At 41.4% G+C, this 16,792-nt stretch overlaps 1 protein-coding gene across 1 annotated transcript in view; it reads right to left on the bottom strand.

Annotated features, from left to right (window-relative positions):
• Positions 1–15,712, bottom strand: part of hs3st4 (heparan sulfate (glucosamine) 3-O-sulfotransferase 4) — a 79,188-nt gene extending 63,476 nt beyond the window's left edge. The window contains exon 1 of the mRNA XM_085783819.1: positions 14,261–15,712. Within this exon, the coding sequence (XP_085639945.1) occupies positions 14,261–14,859 (599 nt within the window). The 5' untranslated portion in view covers positions 14,860–15,712. The remainder of the gene's footprint in view (positions 1–14,260) is intronic.
• Positions 15,713–16,792: the final 1,080 nt, after the last annotated feature.

The following is a 16,792-nucleotide window of genomic DNA, read 5'->3' as shown; positions in this document are numbered from 1 at the left end:
AAACTCAAACTGAATGTTGTCCTACGTTTTTGTATGTATGGGTGTTAAATCTGATCTTTCTGTATTTGTGAGCAGCATTGAGAAAATACAAAACAACAATCTTCTGTGAGAGACCTTATTTACCCATTCATTCATTGTTTCTACCTTTTCAGCAACACCACGTGTCTAAAAGTTGTTTTTTTCTTGGTCTCCACTGACGAACGCCAAAGCCTAACCAAGGTTAAAGACACGGATCAATATTTTATTTCATTTAGAGACTAAAGAAGTGGTTACAAGCAATCAATACCATATTTCTGATTTTGCTCATGTATCTATGGTTACAGTATTGCCACAGCAGGGTGCTAGCTACAGATGTGTTTTTGGCTAAAGCTTTATACCTCAATTTATTAGAGAAAAATGTCTAAAATACATCCAGTCAGACACCTTGGTAGTTGGGGTTGAAAAACTGAATGACCCAAAGGAGACTTTTCTGGATCTGACAAACGATGGTTAATTCCCCCCGTTTGCGCTCAATTAGCTCAATCATTGTGGTTTCTCGATTTAACCAGTTGTGACACTTCTGGCCTTGTGTTGGTGAAACCAGGTAAAAGAATGTTAATTAGCCGTGGGTTGTAACAAGCTCATTGAGAGCTGCACCCATCTCATACCCTGGCCATATTTTTCCAGCACCATGAAGACTGGAAGTTAGACAAACATGGACATGTGTTGGCACAAGGCCATTTTTGCCCTGGGGTTCATTCTCTTAAAATGTCCAACGCTGTTAGATCAAGAATTGTCAGGGAGATTACCAGCATGATGGAGAGTGTTGCACTTGTGGAGACAACACCCTCAACTGCGGAAGCCACACTGACTGCCCATTCCCTTATCTCCTCCTTCTTCATATGTCTCCATAATATGAAACGCCAGGTGATTGCCAGTTATGAAATGAGAAAGGAAATTGCCTTCTAAATGCCCGATTAAAAATTCTGAAAGCTACAGCTTTAAAAAAAAATATATATATATATATATATATATCTCCTTTGTTAAATTATATTATTTATAACTTTATTGATGTGTTGAATGGCATACTTGTTGCTCCTTTTTGATTGGAACTATTTATTGATTTTTAAATATTTAAAGGTTGACTATGTAGAATTACAAAAAAAACAACAGAAAAAGAATTCCAGCAGTCGATTGCCAGACCGTTGCTAGGTAAAACGGGCCGTTGCTAGGGACTCCGCTCTGATCAGAGGACAGACAGGAGGAGGACTAAGCAGGATATTTACCTTATGTTTCATTTTTACCGTCATTAACAGCATAATAAATGACTTGTAGCTTGTTACAGGGAGAGTGGAGGCTCTCTGCCTTCCACACCGCTGCTGCTCAGAGCCTCAGAGCCTCCGCTGTCACTGCTCTCCTCAAGTTGAAAAAAAAAAAAAAAAAAGAGCTCCGTGGCACCGAAAGTCCGCGACGATAAACGTGTTTATGACAGATAAGACTACACAAATACACCCATCCTAACAAGTATATGATAATCCATTGATCCACCGATTGATTATTAAAAAGGCTTGGTTGGAAACAAACGCATACGACCGGGAGGAGGCAGGAAAATAGCGGAGAACTGAGCCACATGTCGGCTACAGGCAGGTACGAATGTAAACAGAACGTTGACAGAAAGTCATTGTCGAGCCCGTCAAAAATATTTAAAATAATAATTCAGACTAAAAAATTTTTTTTTATGGAAAAGCAATACTTTCATTCTGTACCCCTCTAAAGGCCCCATGGATGTATTATTTTTGAAAAAATATAGCTTTTAATAAATATTCTACATATTCAACCTTTAAATCTGTAAATTATTTTTATCAATTTGTCTTTGTATTACCCTTATGCATAATGAACTACATAGACCATCTAATGAATTCATTTGTAATCAAATGTATAATTGTACTTATACTGTATATTGTACAAAACTAATTATGATTTATTACTATTTATACCATGGTCTGGGTGAATCCTCGATTCTGATTGGCTGCTGGGTGTCCATTAAAAAGTGATAATGGACACCCATAAAGATGTTCCGGTAAAATTGCCTGATTACGTTCTAAATATTACTGCGCTGGCTCAAACGCTTGTTGGTAACCACGGCAACGGACACTCGGACCAAAACTACTTTTTTTCAGCGCATCACGGCACTGAGTCTGTAAACACACAAGCGGTAAGAAGTGCACTGGACCTCTGAAAAACTTTGTGTCACGTAACATTTAAGCCGTCACCTCACCTCCCTTCACTGATCAACTACCAGGCTGTGGCAGAGTCACTGGCTGTAACGTTACGCTGTGGTCACAGCGGGTCCCTCTTTTTTTTTTTCTTTTATTGCCGACGAGTGTTATTAAATAGTCTGCTCGGCTCAGCCGCTTAAAGACGTATGATTTTAACGGTAAAAACAACATTAAAAAGTAATTGATTTAATATGTATTTATCTCGTAAGTGACCATGGTATAAGCGGGATAATGCCCTTCGAGGTGTCCGATTATCAGAAATGAATGGACGACGCGGAGGCGTGAACCGTCCGACGCGAAGCGTTTGTTTGCTCTGAAGAAGACCTTGTGTCGAAACGTCAGCAGCCGCACCTCAATAAATGTTTATTATTTGACCGTGTGCTCCAGCGTCCTCCCTTTGTCTTTGGGCATTATCCCTTACTTCCATGACACTTGTGGTCCTCCATACTTAGGTCCATAGAACTTTGTTTTGAGTAGTGAACAGATATGAAAAATTCTGAATCTCAGGAGCATTTAAAGACATTCGTCCAAGGAGGATATTGAAGGGATGGGGAGAAGTGTGTCTGATCCCAGTAATATATTGTTGACACGTAGAAGAAAATATTACATGTATGCAGCATAATGCATTGAGGTTTAAGGTGATCATAAGTACTGGGGCTCAACATGGCCCTCTGTTGGCATTTTAACATGATATGAAAAACCTACAACAATATGAAACGCCATCAGTTCAATATTTGAATCCAACAATTTGATTGTTGAAAATATTTGTTCATGCTGAGGGGAACTTCAAAAAGCACTGCAGTGGTGTATGTTACTTTGGAAAACGTGGTTTGTGAACGTCAGCTTTATAATAACAGAATGAAAAGAGCCCCCCCCCATCAGCCCAGGGCAGCACGAAGGCTGCCTGCCTTATGAGATCTCCTTCAGCTAAAAGTGTTACCACGTTTTCTCTTTGACGCACAATTCATGGCTGATTTCATTGTGCGTATGTGGTGCATTGTAGACAATATATCACTCACATGAAAGGCTCCACTAGGGAAGAGCATGGCTTCATGGTTGAGAGCAGGTAATAGCCTTATTAGAAAGGCAGAACACGTCAACTCTCTCCTAAATCTCTGACGCCGATAATCCAAATTATCCAGGAAAAACAATCACCTCCTGATACAGCAATTAGCAATTACCATAATCCCTAAAACCGTCCTTTTGCATTTCACTGGCTTAATCCAACTCTCAGGGGAGTTTGGCAAATGCCACAGCCTGTGTTAATGACTTCCAACATACCAAATGCACTGAGAGTGCTGGTGGCAGGGACGTCAGCGGTTTAGTTTGTTCTGTCACTGTTAGTCAGGGAGCCAGGATTGTGACTGATCGAAGACTTCCCCCTCAAACCTGCCTGTCGGTCAGGCACAGCGCCGTCTCTACTGTACTCTGTGTAAGTGTGTTGACTGCAGTTTAAACACCCAATACCACGCTCATACATTGTTTCACACTGTGCTAAAATTATTCTAACAGAATACCCCATGGTGATTTGAGGGAAAGAAAGAGCATGAATAAGTAAACAACATAAAGCGATGAGAAACTTCAAAGGCGATGGGACAATCACAGCAAACAAGATCCTGGAAGCCAATGAATGTGTTTGTCTTTGTTTGTGACAGTGACTCAGGGGTGTAAACAGAGGAGTTAGCTCACACCTCCGGAGTCTCAACACATCACACAGCTATAATTGAATTAAGCCTGTCAGGTTGTTGCTGAACTGTAGATATTATATAGAGCATGAGATGTATTTGGCTCCAAAGATCATGTCTGTAAACTTCTGTTTTGTTTTCATCCAATGATTACATTAAATCCTTGAAAAAGAAGTTAATTGGTTGAAAATGAGAATCCTGAAAAATGGCTGAAATTGCAAACTTGTTTAGCGGCATGCTAATTCTTGTGTGTTGCAAAAAAATAAAAAGAAAACATAGCCAAGGTTTTTCATGATGGAAAAATCAGCCCCATGCTGCATATATCCACTGTGTAATGGTCATATGATAATGCCGCCTATACTAGAGGGAAAAGCCAACATTTTCATTCTCCCCATCCTTCAGCATAACACACCAAGAGAAGCACCAATCAGCACATGGACACACATTTGAAACATACTCCCAGCAGTCCCTGTATCTTGGCTCCATGACCATTCCTGTCAGGGTTTTCCCTTTGACTGAACAAATGCATCAGCTTGTGTCATGAGACCACATCCCTCGCAGCCAATAAGGAGCATGAGCAGCGCAAGTGCTCCAGGAGATGTGGAAGGAAAATTGGAATCTTGACAAGTATGATTGACATGCGTATTTGTCCCAAGGTAGTCTTATTTGCAGAGATTTAAAGACGTCTGTAAACCAGCATTCTGGCGAACAGAATCATTGTTCCTCCAGACTAGAAGCACATCACGGCAATTCTGTTGCATGCAAATAATCTTTTGGGAGAGATGAATCCCTTTGAGCATAAAATGACTTCAGCTTATACTTTATTTTGGGTCCAAAATAAATTATTTAACAGATGAAGCTATGTCTTTCATTTTCAGACAATCTGTCCATGTCGCGGAACAAAAACACAAGCCTAAGTCCTCCCTTCTATCCCAGCCACAACGGAGGAGAAGGCTGCTCTGAATTTTATCTGGCTCTTTTGATGGACACAAAAATAAAGTGGATATGAGCCTTGATGGCGAACCATAACCCACGGCCACTTCATAGCAATGAAAGGGGGGAGAAAAAAAACAGTGAATTAAATTCTAACCATAAGTAAAATAGACTTCCACTTGAAAGCATCAGAGTGTAGCTACAGCAGGGCAAGAGAAAAAGATGGATGTGTGTGTGTGAGAGAGGAGGAATGCACATGAATTCTGAGCAGGACCAAAGGCAGGATGAAATTGGCTATACCCATTAACTGCTCAAGAGGGTTTTTTCTTTTTTTTTCTCCTTCTTTTTTCTCCATATGCAAAAAGGATAGAGCAGTATTACTTCTTCCATAATTCTCGAGTTACAATACAGATTGCTAGAATAAGATCAAACCAATTTGTAATCCTGAAATGGAATGAAAAAACCTGGCTCTATTCAGCCAAAACAAAACAGCAGTGAAAGGGAAAAACCTCCTGAAAGGCAATTCAACACTGCGCTTTACACACTATGTGTAGATCCATGAATTAGGATATTTGCTGGAGAAAATAGAAAACCTGGAGAAGTCGGTAGGTGTTGTAATGGTTGCACTAATTAGCTGTGCTGACGTAGTTGCAGCTTTGTGGCAAAACTTGTGGAAGTTTAAACTTAAGAGAAAAAGTTTTCTGAGATTAATAAAAAAGAAATAATCAAAGACTCATGATGTTAATACTTAAAAAAGAAAAAAGCAGAATAGCAGCCTTGAATTGCTCCACAAATAACACTTACACATTTACAGTACCACTCAATTCAATCTCAATGTGGAAATAATGAGCAAATGGAAAGGTGAAACGTTCATACCGACATACAAAATGTATAGCCTATATTTTCCTCTACTCATATCACCAATACAACATGAATTACTGTGACCTTGGTTAGTTGCTTGGCAAGGCAAAACTATGATCTTCTCCTGACACTAACAGAAATAATTCAACCTTTCGGAAAAATATGCCTCAGTCTTCGCTGTCTTGCTGAAAAAGTCAGAGGAGGCAATTGACACGGACACTCTTCATGTGCGTCAACTATCTGGAGGCAGATGCTAGTTAGCTCAGCACAAACCCAGACTGTTTCCAAAGGTAACAAAATCCACCTTTTCCACACAATAAGGTATAAAAATGATGAGTCACCATTTTTTTTTGCAGTTATCCGATTCTTTCTTGGCTAGGACATAACCTTGTATAACCCCATATAATGAAGAATTGTTGTCGGCATGTGGACAGATATGGGCTAGCTTGTTTCCTAGTTTCCTGATTTTTATGCTAAGCTAAGCAAACTAACTTCTGGCTGTAGCTCCATTTCAATGGAACAGACACGAAAACGTTTAAAAATTTTCCAAATACTATTTAACATGTCGACCTGAAAATGAAACACTCTAAAAGTGTAACAACCATCTCCAATGGATGTCCGAAGGCCTCGGGTAAAACTTTGTCCAGAAACTGACCAATTGAACACAGGAACACAGGAAGACCAAAAAAAAGGACAACATTCTTTTCAGGTATAAATTATTGCAGACAAAAGACCAAATGTAACTCCAATTGAGTGTAAAAGATGTGAGACTGTGCAGTTTTAGCTTTGAGATTGCACAGCCACTTACTGGTACTCCACCATTACACTTGACAATCAGCTATGTGTTTGATAATCACATAGGAGGGCCTCTACAGAATAAGACGTGTCTTAGGCCTACTCATAGGTTGGATGGTTCTTTTGTATCATTGATGCATCAGGGTGGACAGGAATAACATGGAAGTGTAGAAGAGCTTTTGTTCAATACATTGATTTATGAGGTAGGTTAGTGTGTGCGTGTGTGTTAGTGTGTGTATGTGGTGGAGCAGGAGGAATAAGCCTGCCCTTTCTAGCTGTGGGATATAATGAGTAATTTTCCTGCGCTATGCTGCATCTAAAGAGATTCCCAAACAAGAAATAAACATGATTGCTCCTATGGTTACTGGAACCTCTGAGCCTCCATGTTCCTTGGGAGTTTAATCAAGTGGAAAGAGGGCGGGCAACGAGAAAGACCTGACTGAAGCGGTCCACTCTCTTGACAACGCAGGGGTATGCTGCTAATTAAAAAGTTTAATTCCACAACTGCAGCATTGGCATCGGAGCACTCAGAGGTGCGTCCTTGTGAGTCTTGGCGCCGTCTTATCAGGCGTAGGCAGATTCTGCCATGTTGGGGAAGGCACAGGACAGGGAGGCACTGCAGCAGCACACAGGCCCAGCTGGAAGGGATGGCACCCTGCCTACTCAGGGATCTGGCCCACCTTGCTCTTTCCCATCTCCCCACTGAGCGGAGTCACAGGCTCCCAGTCAGGTGGCAAGAGTCAGGGGCTAAGCTGCCCACGGAGCAGCTGAAAGAGGGGAAGACAAGGGATAAATGTTGGATTTAGACTTTTCTTCCGCTGCGCTCGGCAGTGGATCCGTGTCTCCATTACACACCTCCTGTCACCAGGTCCTGTCGCACAATCGAAGGTTGCAGGTTCACTAAAGCCTGTGCTGCATTACACTCTGTTCCTTCAGTGTCCTACGGCAGCTGAATCAACCATGATACACCGACACTGCCGTCATGAATAGACTTTAATATGTCAAAAAAAGAGATGTGATTTTTTTCCCCCCTCACAATACAGTGAAAGAAAGGATCCGTTGCTTTGATAAGGCGAGGCGAGGAGTGTGTGCACTCTATTGTACGGCCTTGGTTGCGGTAAAAGTTTTGTAGACACGTTGGATGTATTGATTAGAGCACATTACAAGTCGCACAAAGAAGAAAGTCCTTGGAAATGGCAACGCTCATTCTGTGACATCCTTTTAAAAGGCCACATCTTATGAAGCATCAAGAAAGGATGATTGAAAAGCAGTCAGCAACAAAAGTAAAATAGATTCAGAATATGCCGGAATAAAAACAATGTCTGCAGGGACTTGTCGCAGAGGAGCTGGGAGCTATTGCCGGCTCATTTCTCTGCGCAGGGACGATGCAGCCATGAAAGGGTAAGAATGCCTTCCAAAGATTTATAGGCACATCCCCTCAGCTTTTATTGCATAGGGGGTTAAAGTGTCATTTTAATAACACAGAGATATTAGACCCTGCAAACCCTAGTAATGCTTTGGTTCTGGTTCACAGTAAGCTGATTTATCTTATGTTTAAATATTTTTGAGAGGAAACAGGAAAGGCTGCGCTGACATGTTCACCTCCCATATCTTAATTCTAGGTGACCATCATAATCCTCTTGGATTAGTTTTTAATGCCGTTTCTTTATGTTCGTTAATGCTGCATGAAAGTCACGCAACTACTTCCACCTAAGCTTGTTTAGTTTAGTTTTTTTTTCCCCCTCCCTCATTTTTTTCCTCTCTAAAAGACGCTTTTAATTTAGTGCCGCCAAGGCCCGACTGCGGGGCTGTGATTTTGATGAATGATGTATTCACCTCACAAACAGGTGAGCTTTGCAATAAATCCTTTTACACTGGGTCAGATCCATGCACTCTGTGGTGAGACCCAGTGTTTCACACGGTGGCAGCTGTTGGGTGTTAGCGGTCGGCTGACAGAGTGATACGTCATTCAGGACGGCCACCTGTGGGTTCATATGCAGGATCACATATATACACTCTAATTACCTTGGAGTGTATTCTCTCAGTGGAAATTGTATATATATATTTAATCCTATTCGGTCTTGGACAGAGAAGCTTAAATCAAAAGGTCAGATCCCTGGCTCCTTCAGTCCATGTGCCCTAGTGTCCTTGAGCTGTGAAGATGCCAAACCCCAACTTGCCTCTGGTTGCTGCTCCATCAGTGTATGGGTGTGGTGTGTAAATGGGTGGATGTGGTATCCGGTATTGTTAACAGCTCTGACTCCTATACAAGTGCAGTCTTTTAAAATGTTACAGCTAAATTTCATTGTAATTCAAGGCTTATTCTGCAGGTTTTCCACCAGGTATAACGGTTCAAGTGCTCTATTATTCTGTGTTATGCTGCCCTCATAGATTTGTGACAAAGTCAATGGTGCCTCCTGTGTGTCCTATATTTGCTGTTCCATGTTCTGTGTGCTAGAGATTTCAGCCTGTGTTGTACATGGTTGGTGTTTGAGTTTGTTCCATGTAGAATTGTTTCCAGGAAGTGGATGTCTTCAAAGTAGGTAATGTTACAGGGGATCAGAGCACAATAGGGGTCGGTTGCACACACACACAAACTCAAACTCACACAGACATACCAGACTCACAACGACACAGAGACAGGGTTGCTTGAAATTTTTAAGATCTGTGTTTCACAGCCGTATCGATTTGTGATGAATTTCACACAGAATTTGGTTCAGGTCTGTTGGTTTTGTGTCGATGCAGCTGTATCTCTGACTCCTCTATTGATTTTTCGATAGGTATCAGCTCAACTTTGCACCAGAGCAAATATGGATACTGACTGTACGGAAGCCTAAAGTTAGAAAACTAACACGTAAGGTACCTTTCTTTCCTTTGAACTGCAGCGTTCGCTCATAAAAACCCAAAGATATCTGATGACGCGTTCATATTTCAACATTTCAAATTGCTTAATTATATATTCATTACATAACCCCATTATTACATTGCATGTTTCTCAGCACAATTGCTATATAGCCATTTTTTTTCTCAGTGTGAAAAAAGCCATTCTTATTCGTTGTGAAAAGACTGATATAACTGTTCCTACTTTGCCCACTGTCCAGTTCACACATCAATGCAGAGCAGAATTCCTTTGAGCCTCGAAAGATGAGAAATCTCATGCCTCCTGTCGTATTATTTGATCTGGTCACACATACTTTTCAACTGGAATTAATCTAAAACGGACACTCTGACACTTTTCAAAGCGCTGTAATTTTTAGCAGGGGGGTCGACTGATTCTGCCACGGTTAATCTGCCCATTAACACCAACTATAAAGCACTTTAAAAATTTAAATGTTCTTATTTAGTAATGTAATGCCCTGTCTACAAGATTCCACTGTAATCATTCACACCATGTCTTCTACTTGTACATGATTAGTAACCAATGTCATAGTTTTTCAGATGAGAATGAATGATTTTATTTATTTTTTTGCTGTTGTTGTCTCCAGATTCTTAGCCTGGATTCGTTAACACTTTTTTTTAGATAAACTATTTGTTTGGTATTTGCAGAAGTGCCTGACATACCAAGCAGTCAACCTTACTAATAAGGCCTCATTAGACAGATCCCTAACTAGTGTGAATTCCTGCTGAGGACGGTCATCCACATGGACGGCATAAATCTTCACATATGACTGAAAATAAATGATGTTCTTTAGCAAAATTCATGAGGTACATTAGCTCTCCACCGAAGTCTACCAACACACTGGCACAGAGCTGGAGTAACAGTTGCTGTGTTGGTCATCATGCATCAAATGTTTCCTATTCCAGGATGGGCATTTGCACCAGGTTGACAAATACTCAAGAGAACAGATAAGTTAAATCCTTGTGGTGGTGGCTCATCCTCTTTACTCCGAAATAGAGGCAACATTAGAAGCGCCAATTGGCTGATGAAAGTCCTCTGTGTACGGTAATGATGGCACTACATTGCTAATTGCTTGTTCAAGTAAACCCAAAACACAGTGGAGATACTGTCCAAGAGCGCTAAAAACAGGAACGCAGCACCAATCACCCATCTGGGCCAGTCTGTAGAGGCTCATACCAGACACGCACGCACCGAACCTGGAATCCTGATGTGAACATTAGATGTTGTGCAAATGTGTTTCTAGACATGGAGTCTCTGTGTCTGCACCAGAAGCTAAAGCCTTCCTCAAACCACATCAAAGGAAAGAAACACTGATTTATTTTATTATTTTTTTCTCTAATGATTCCAGGCGATATGTAGGAAAAAAATATAAACAAAAAACATGTTGGCCATATTCTACAGAAAATTCAAAAAGTCTTAAAGTGTCATTCCCCTTTAGGAATGAGAAAGCCTTCAGCTAATCTGACTGCCCAAATTATTTCTTTACTAAATTTCCCATGTAATAGGACTTTTATTTCCTATCAGTAGATTGTTCAGTCGTTAAAAAGGATTTCAGAGAAGATTTCAGAAAAAAAAAGGATCAGAAAAGCTGAGAAGATTCATCGATGAATTGATTAGTCAAGTGAAAGAAAAACAAGGAAACTAATTTGATAATTAATCACGCATCAAAAACATATTTGACAGATTGATCGATAATGGAAATAATTAGTTACAGCTCGACAAATAACATTGCAAATTGAATGCAGCCTATCGTGTGTATGAAGGCAGCCTACTCATCCATGTAAACAACCCGCTGAATCACACTGAAGTGATTCAAACTAGATAAATAAATTAAAAACTCAATCAATTACATTTTTGTTTTGTTCAAATATAACTCAAAACTCGATAAAGGGCAGTCATATTATTAATCCTCCATAGACATGTGGTCATTGCATTATAAAAAAAAAAAAACATCAAGTGACTTTCTGGATTTGATTCATCGAGAGCCTGCTGGTTGCTTCAGCTCCCAACAGTGGCTGTGGAAGAGGAGGGGGTGTGGGCTGCTGCCTACATAAAACAGCTCATATTTCTTTTACTGTCGCTGACGTTTGACCACTTCACACATTTCCCAGGATAATGGAAACATCCTTGGAGGATCTGATTCTTTATGATATGTGCTAGAAGAAAAGCATCTACTGTACTGTACAAAGGTGTCTGAAAGTAAAGTTTTACTTTGCTGTCCAGCTGGACTCACCCAACTGCCCATGACCCTGAGTGAGACACACAGTGGCAAAGGCTCCAAGGCCAGATTAAATGTATGTACATGTATGTTGTATGTTCTCACTTTGTTGCAAGGTCTTTTCACAGCACTAGACTCGGTGGAAATTCCTTAATACTGTTTTTCTTTCCTCAAGAGCTTCACAAAAAAACAACAACAACAATAACCAGCCCTCCTAACACCTTACCCCACACAAATAACACGAACAACAACATGAAATACATTCTTCCATAAAAAGTTCACCTTAATATTTGTGGAATAGGTTGTAAAAGACAATTATGTCCAGTCAATACAAGCTTCTTACTCCAACGACACACAGACGTCTTTGGGTTTACTATACTGAGAAGGCTGCCTCAGGGCTATATCCTCCATAGTTTATCTATCATATCCACTAAAATGTGGAGCAGGTGTTGCTGAGAATTTATGAATCACATTGTATTAGATTACTGGTCTCATTCATCTACACCAATGTCAAATGGTTGCAAACATCTGTAACTGATCGTAATTTCACTTCCATTAAGTGCACATTAGCCAGAGCTTCACAGACAGGAGAGAGTGATGCAGTAAAATGCATCATTCAGAAACAAACAAACAGACAAATGTGGTCTGTGCGAATTTCCTGTATCACATTCTGGCGTCAGAAATAGTGGCTCACCATCCCCAACCCCCCATCCTCAACCCCACTAGTGCAAAATGTTTCCTGTGTGTTTCTTTCCTCCCTGAACGCACCATTTCTGAGGTGAATGTTACACACAGGATGAAGACAGATATAAAATTGAGGCTCCTTTAGGGATTTGTTTGGCTCAGAGGCCCTAAAACACACGAGCACACTTATTATTATTTATGTAAGCATGTCATCCTCCTGTCTAATGAGCCTTTCACCGTGAGCGTAATGAAACAGCTTGCATTAACACAGGCTAAATGAACAGCCGAGAGCTCCCATGTCTATGCAGCAAGATGAAAGCAGATGCTCCGCAAACCCAAACACCAGCGCAACAGACCCGGGTCCTATACGGAGAGACAGAAGGGACTCTGAGTCAGCGTCATTCTCACCAGCTCATTGACTCTATTAGAAAATCCTGGATTCCTCTGGTCAAACATCATAATATGGGAACAGCGTCTAACTGAGCCATGACCAACTGACCATGAATGACTCCTCAAATTGTTTTTTTTTCCCGCCCATATACATGGCAGTGATGAACAGGTTCCTTTTCTGGCTAATAAAACCTGAACCTAAAGTGAATGTTAAGTGTCATACATGTAAAGGGCGGTGTGAACAATTCACACTCCTTTGACAGCTAGTTGCAAATCACAGACAAAAAGGTGTATCAGGAAATACAGCACTAAAACAGAAACAGTTAATTGTCAGATTATATATAGTTTGAGTAAAAGGTGAGAGCTTTGCTTAGTGGTGGGTTGAACGCTTTGTTGAAAAGCTCCTCCATTAAACACCTAAGTACAACATATGCTGTCCATGTCAAAAGCTGGTCCTATAGAACTGCGTTATGATTTTCTTAGCACGACTGTGTGTGTGTGAGAGAGAGAGAGTTAGGGCAAAACAAGTCAAAATCAGTTCATCAATATCAAAAATGACATCAGGAAATGACCTCATCAGTTATATAATCTAAACATCCTATGATTGCTGTGTCACAGTGTGTCGTGTGTTTCGTCTTCACCAGTGGAGCCGCAGCCTGAAGCATGCCACGGCTCTGTCAAAATACGAAAAGCCTGAATTAAATATTTAAAATATCAGATGTCGTTTTGCAACAGACTGAAATACCTGGAAACAAACTAGTAAAACACAACTAAAAAAAAAAAAAAAGTAGACACTGCAACTTTGCTAAAGGTTTAAACTTCAGTTTCTGTGTGACAGAGCATCACTTGAAAGATAGACCCCCCGGGGCTGCAGTGATTCTCCTCACTGAAGGGAACTGCTGTTTCCACTGTGCATCTTCAAATAGATTTCAATAGTTATAATTTAGACTATGCGATATGTTAAGACAATGGCAACACATACTAAAAAAACTAATTCCACTCATTTGTCAGTGAAATGATCAGGGCCTATTAAAGGACAATGTCAGAGTTTCATTAAACATATTTTCATACACTTTTCAAAGCTGTTATTTTTAGATCTTTTTCAATTAATTTCAGCGCAGTTTCAGTTCGCCGTTGCCTCCCATTCATGTCGAGTTGAACTCGCAGGAGGCATACTTGAATTCACCACAGTGAAAATAAATAAATAAATAAAATAGATGTTATTGTTGTGGCTCAGTAATGCAGCTCAAAGTGCAGACTGACTTGGAAAGTTTGCATGACCACACAACCGCACATTAACCATGACAACCTTGAGGGCAGGAAAGTGGATCACTCTGATGGATTATCTGCTTCTGTTCTCTCTCTATTGGGAGTTGATTTTCCCCGAACATTAAGTATTACTGGAAAGCATTAAAAAAAACTGACTCTTAAATCAAACAAGCACCAGATCTTGAAGAATATCAAAGCGAAAAGTGGGGAATGTTTCTGGAACATAAAGGTACAGTAGATCCGGATCAGACTCGACTCGGTAACTCACCTGTACCAGTCCAGCCCCTTCTCGTAGTTCCTGTCAAAGAAGTGTGGCTCATTTCCTACGGCTCTGACGTCTGGGTGCACCCTGAGAGCCTCCAGCAGGGCTCTGGTCCCACCTTTCTTCACCCCGATGATGATGGCTTGGGGAAGTTTCTTCTCTCCGTAATCCGACGTGCAGTTCATCCTGAGTTCGCTGTCCGTGGTGCTGAATTCCTGGTGCTCCCTCTCGAGCGCGGTGGTGTGATACGCCGCCGCCGCCGATTTAGTCGGAGACGCCTGAGTCCTAATCCACTCCACTGTCCTTTGTTCGGCCTCAGCATGATCCCTCACGGTGGAAACCGCGGTGGTTCTGTCGCCCTCGGTGAATTCAGTAAAGCCCTGGGAAGCGGAATAAAGTTTCTCCCTCAATGTCACAAAAGTTGTCTCCTCCGTCACCAGCCTCCCTTGATACACGTAGTTCTCTTGCAGGGGGAACTGCAGCGAGTTGTAGCAGCTCATCAAGCTATAAAACAAGTAGGTGACAGAGAGGGAGAGGGTGAACATGAATAAGATTTTCCGGGGCACTTTAGAGGTGAAAACCGAAGTGCTGGACCAAAATGCCATCTCTGATAGCAGTGATCCTCTCAAAGAAGTGGCCAGACATGTTTCCACCCCGAGTCTTGCATTGACAAATATCAACGGCAATAATCAGTCACTATCAGCGCTGCTCCAGCTACAAAAGCGTGAAGCTGGACCAAACCAACCTAATCCAACCAAATCGCATATTTACAAGGATAGCAAAGAGAGGAGGGGGAGATAGATCGTTAAAATTCCGGAAGAATATCGCGTCCTTCTTTTTTTTTCTTTTTTTGGGGGGAGTATCGATTTCTTTATTCCAAAGCTGACAGACAATGTCAAAATTTATTGGACTGAACTTGCAGATTTGAGAGACTGGAGGTCTGGCGTCCTTCCAAATGAGCAGCCTGGCTTGAACTGGACAGAGTATGATGGACGAAATCCTGGCATTTTATATGAAGAGGGGAGAAGTAAAAAGAGGGGGGAAAGAGAGGGAAAAAATGATCAGCAGTGTGTTTCTTTTTTTTAAGTGAAGCTTCTTCTCATCAGCCGCTCAGCAACGAAGTCCAGTCCAGTCGACGACAAGCCCACAAGAGTGAATTCACATCCCTACAAAATCCACTCAATCTTTCCAACGGGAGGAGAACGAGCGCACAATCCTTTCTATTCACTTTGCGCGTAAAAACAAACAAACAAACATATAAAAAAAAAAACAAGAGCAGCCTTTTGCACAAAAGCGTCCACTCTTCCCACTTGACTGCCGGGCTGCTGCTCGCCGTTCCTTGCGCCTTCTCACATTGGTAGGGTCCTACGATGTGCGCATCGGCTGGGTGAGCTCATCTGAACTGAAGCACTGTAGAAAGCACACAGCACAACTAGTGTGTGTACACCCACTTTCCCCCCCTCTCTATCCGTGCACGAGTACATGGGCTGTGAACGTCGGATTTTCCAAATCTGAGATAGTTGTGTGGAAAGCTGCCCCCTCCTCTCCTCTTCTCCCTCTCCCCTCTCCACTCTCCCCTCCCTCCTCCATTTCTACTGGCTACTTATGGACATGGGAATCACATAGCTGGAATATGTGAGAAGCTTATTACACTGTGAAATTTCCCTTGCTGTGTAAAGTTCACTGTAAAACTCCCATCTCAGAGATTATTTTTTGATAGAGATTACATTCTACAGAAAGCTCATGTCTGCTCCCTGCTGGTTTTCTGTGGAGCATTACATAAGTTCATTTAGACAAACAGACAGGGGGGGAAAAAGCAGAAGTTTATTCTGGTGATGAATATAAAAGCAGATTATACGAATCAAACCGGATAATAAGCAACAGTGTGTTTTTAAATGAAATGAAGGGTGATGGCGGTTGCTGTTGCTCTGCACAATTCTGAAACGCAAGAGAGCACACAGAAAACAATCCAGTGTTCTGCATTATGCTGAGGAAAGGGGATGCTGCTTAGGCACATTATACACTGAATTTATTATACATGGGTGCAGACTATAATTACTGATGAGAATATTCACTAGACCTTAACTTGTACACTTTGTTGCCGCAATATGAGGATTCAAAATTGCATGCCACTGAAACGTCTCCCCGCGTTAGGGAATCTCATTCATCACACACCTCCAACACAACAGGAGAGCCCAGCGTCACGCTAAGTGTTGGGTCGTAACTAATTTGCTGTGCTCCGCTCTCACAACAGAGCAAACGTTGTTACGTTTAAAGTTTCAGTATTCATGTTTCAACGTTGACCGAGTCTGTCTTATCCGAGTGCTCGAAACCAGTGTGGCGCACAAACCAGAGGTGACACGAAAAGTCCTTTTATATAACACTGGTCCAGTGGTAATAAAGGACAACAGCATTTCCACTGAATCAGAAAACCTATCGCCATCCAATGCAGTGGAATACATCACCCTGTTGCTGATTTCCTTCACACGTGGTCCAGATATTTCAAACCTAGTGGGGTCAAATAAGTTTTCTCTAGTA

Source organism: Trachurus japonicus, chromosome 8 (assembly GCF_045865225.1).
Source record: "Trachurus japonicus isolate A0001 chromosome 8, Traja_1.0".
Lineage (NCBI taxonomy): Eukaryota > Metazoa > Chordata > Actinopteri > Carangiformes > Carangidae > Trachurus > Trachurus japonicus.
Note: the sequence above shows the minus strand (reverse complement) of the source record. Positions and strands in the feature narration are given on the sequence as shown.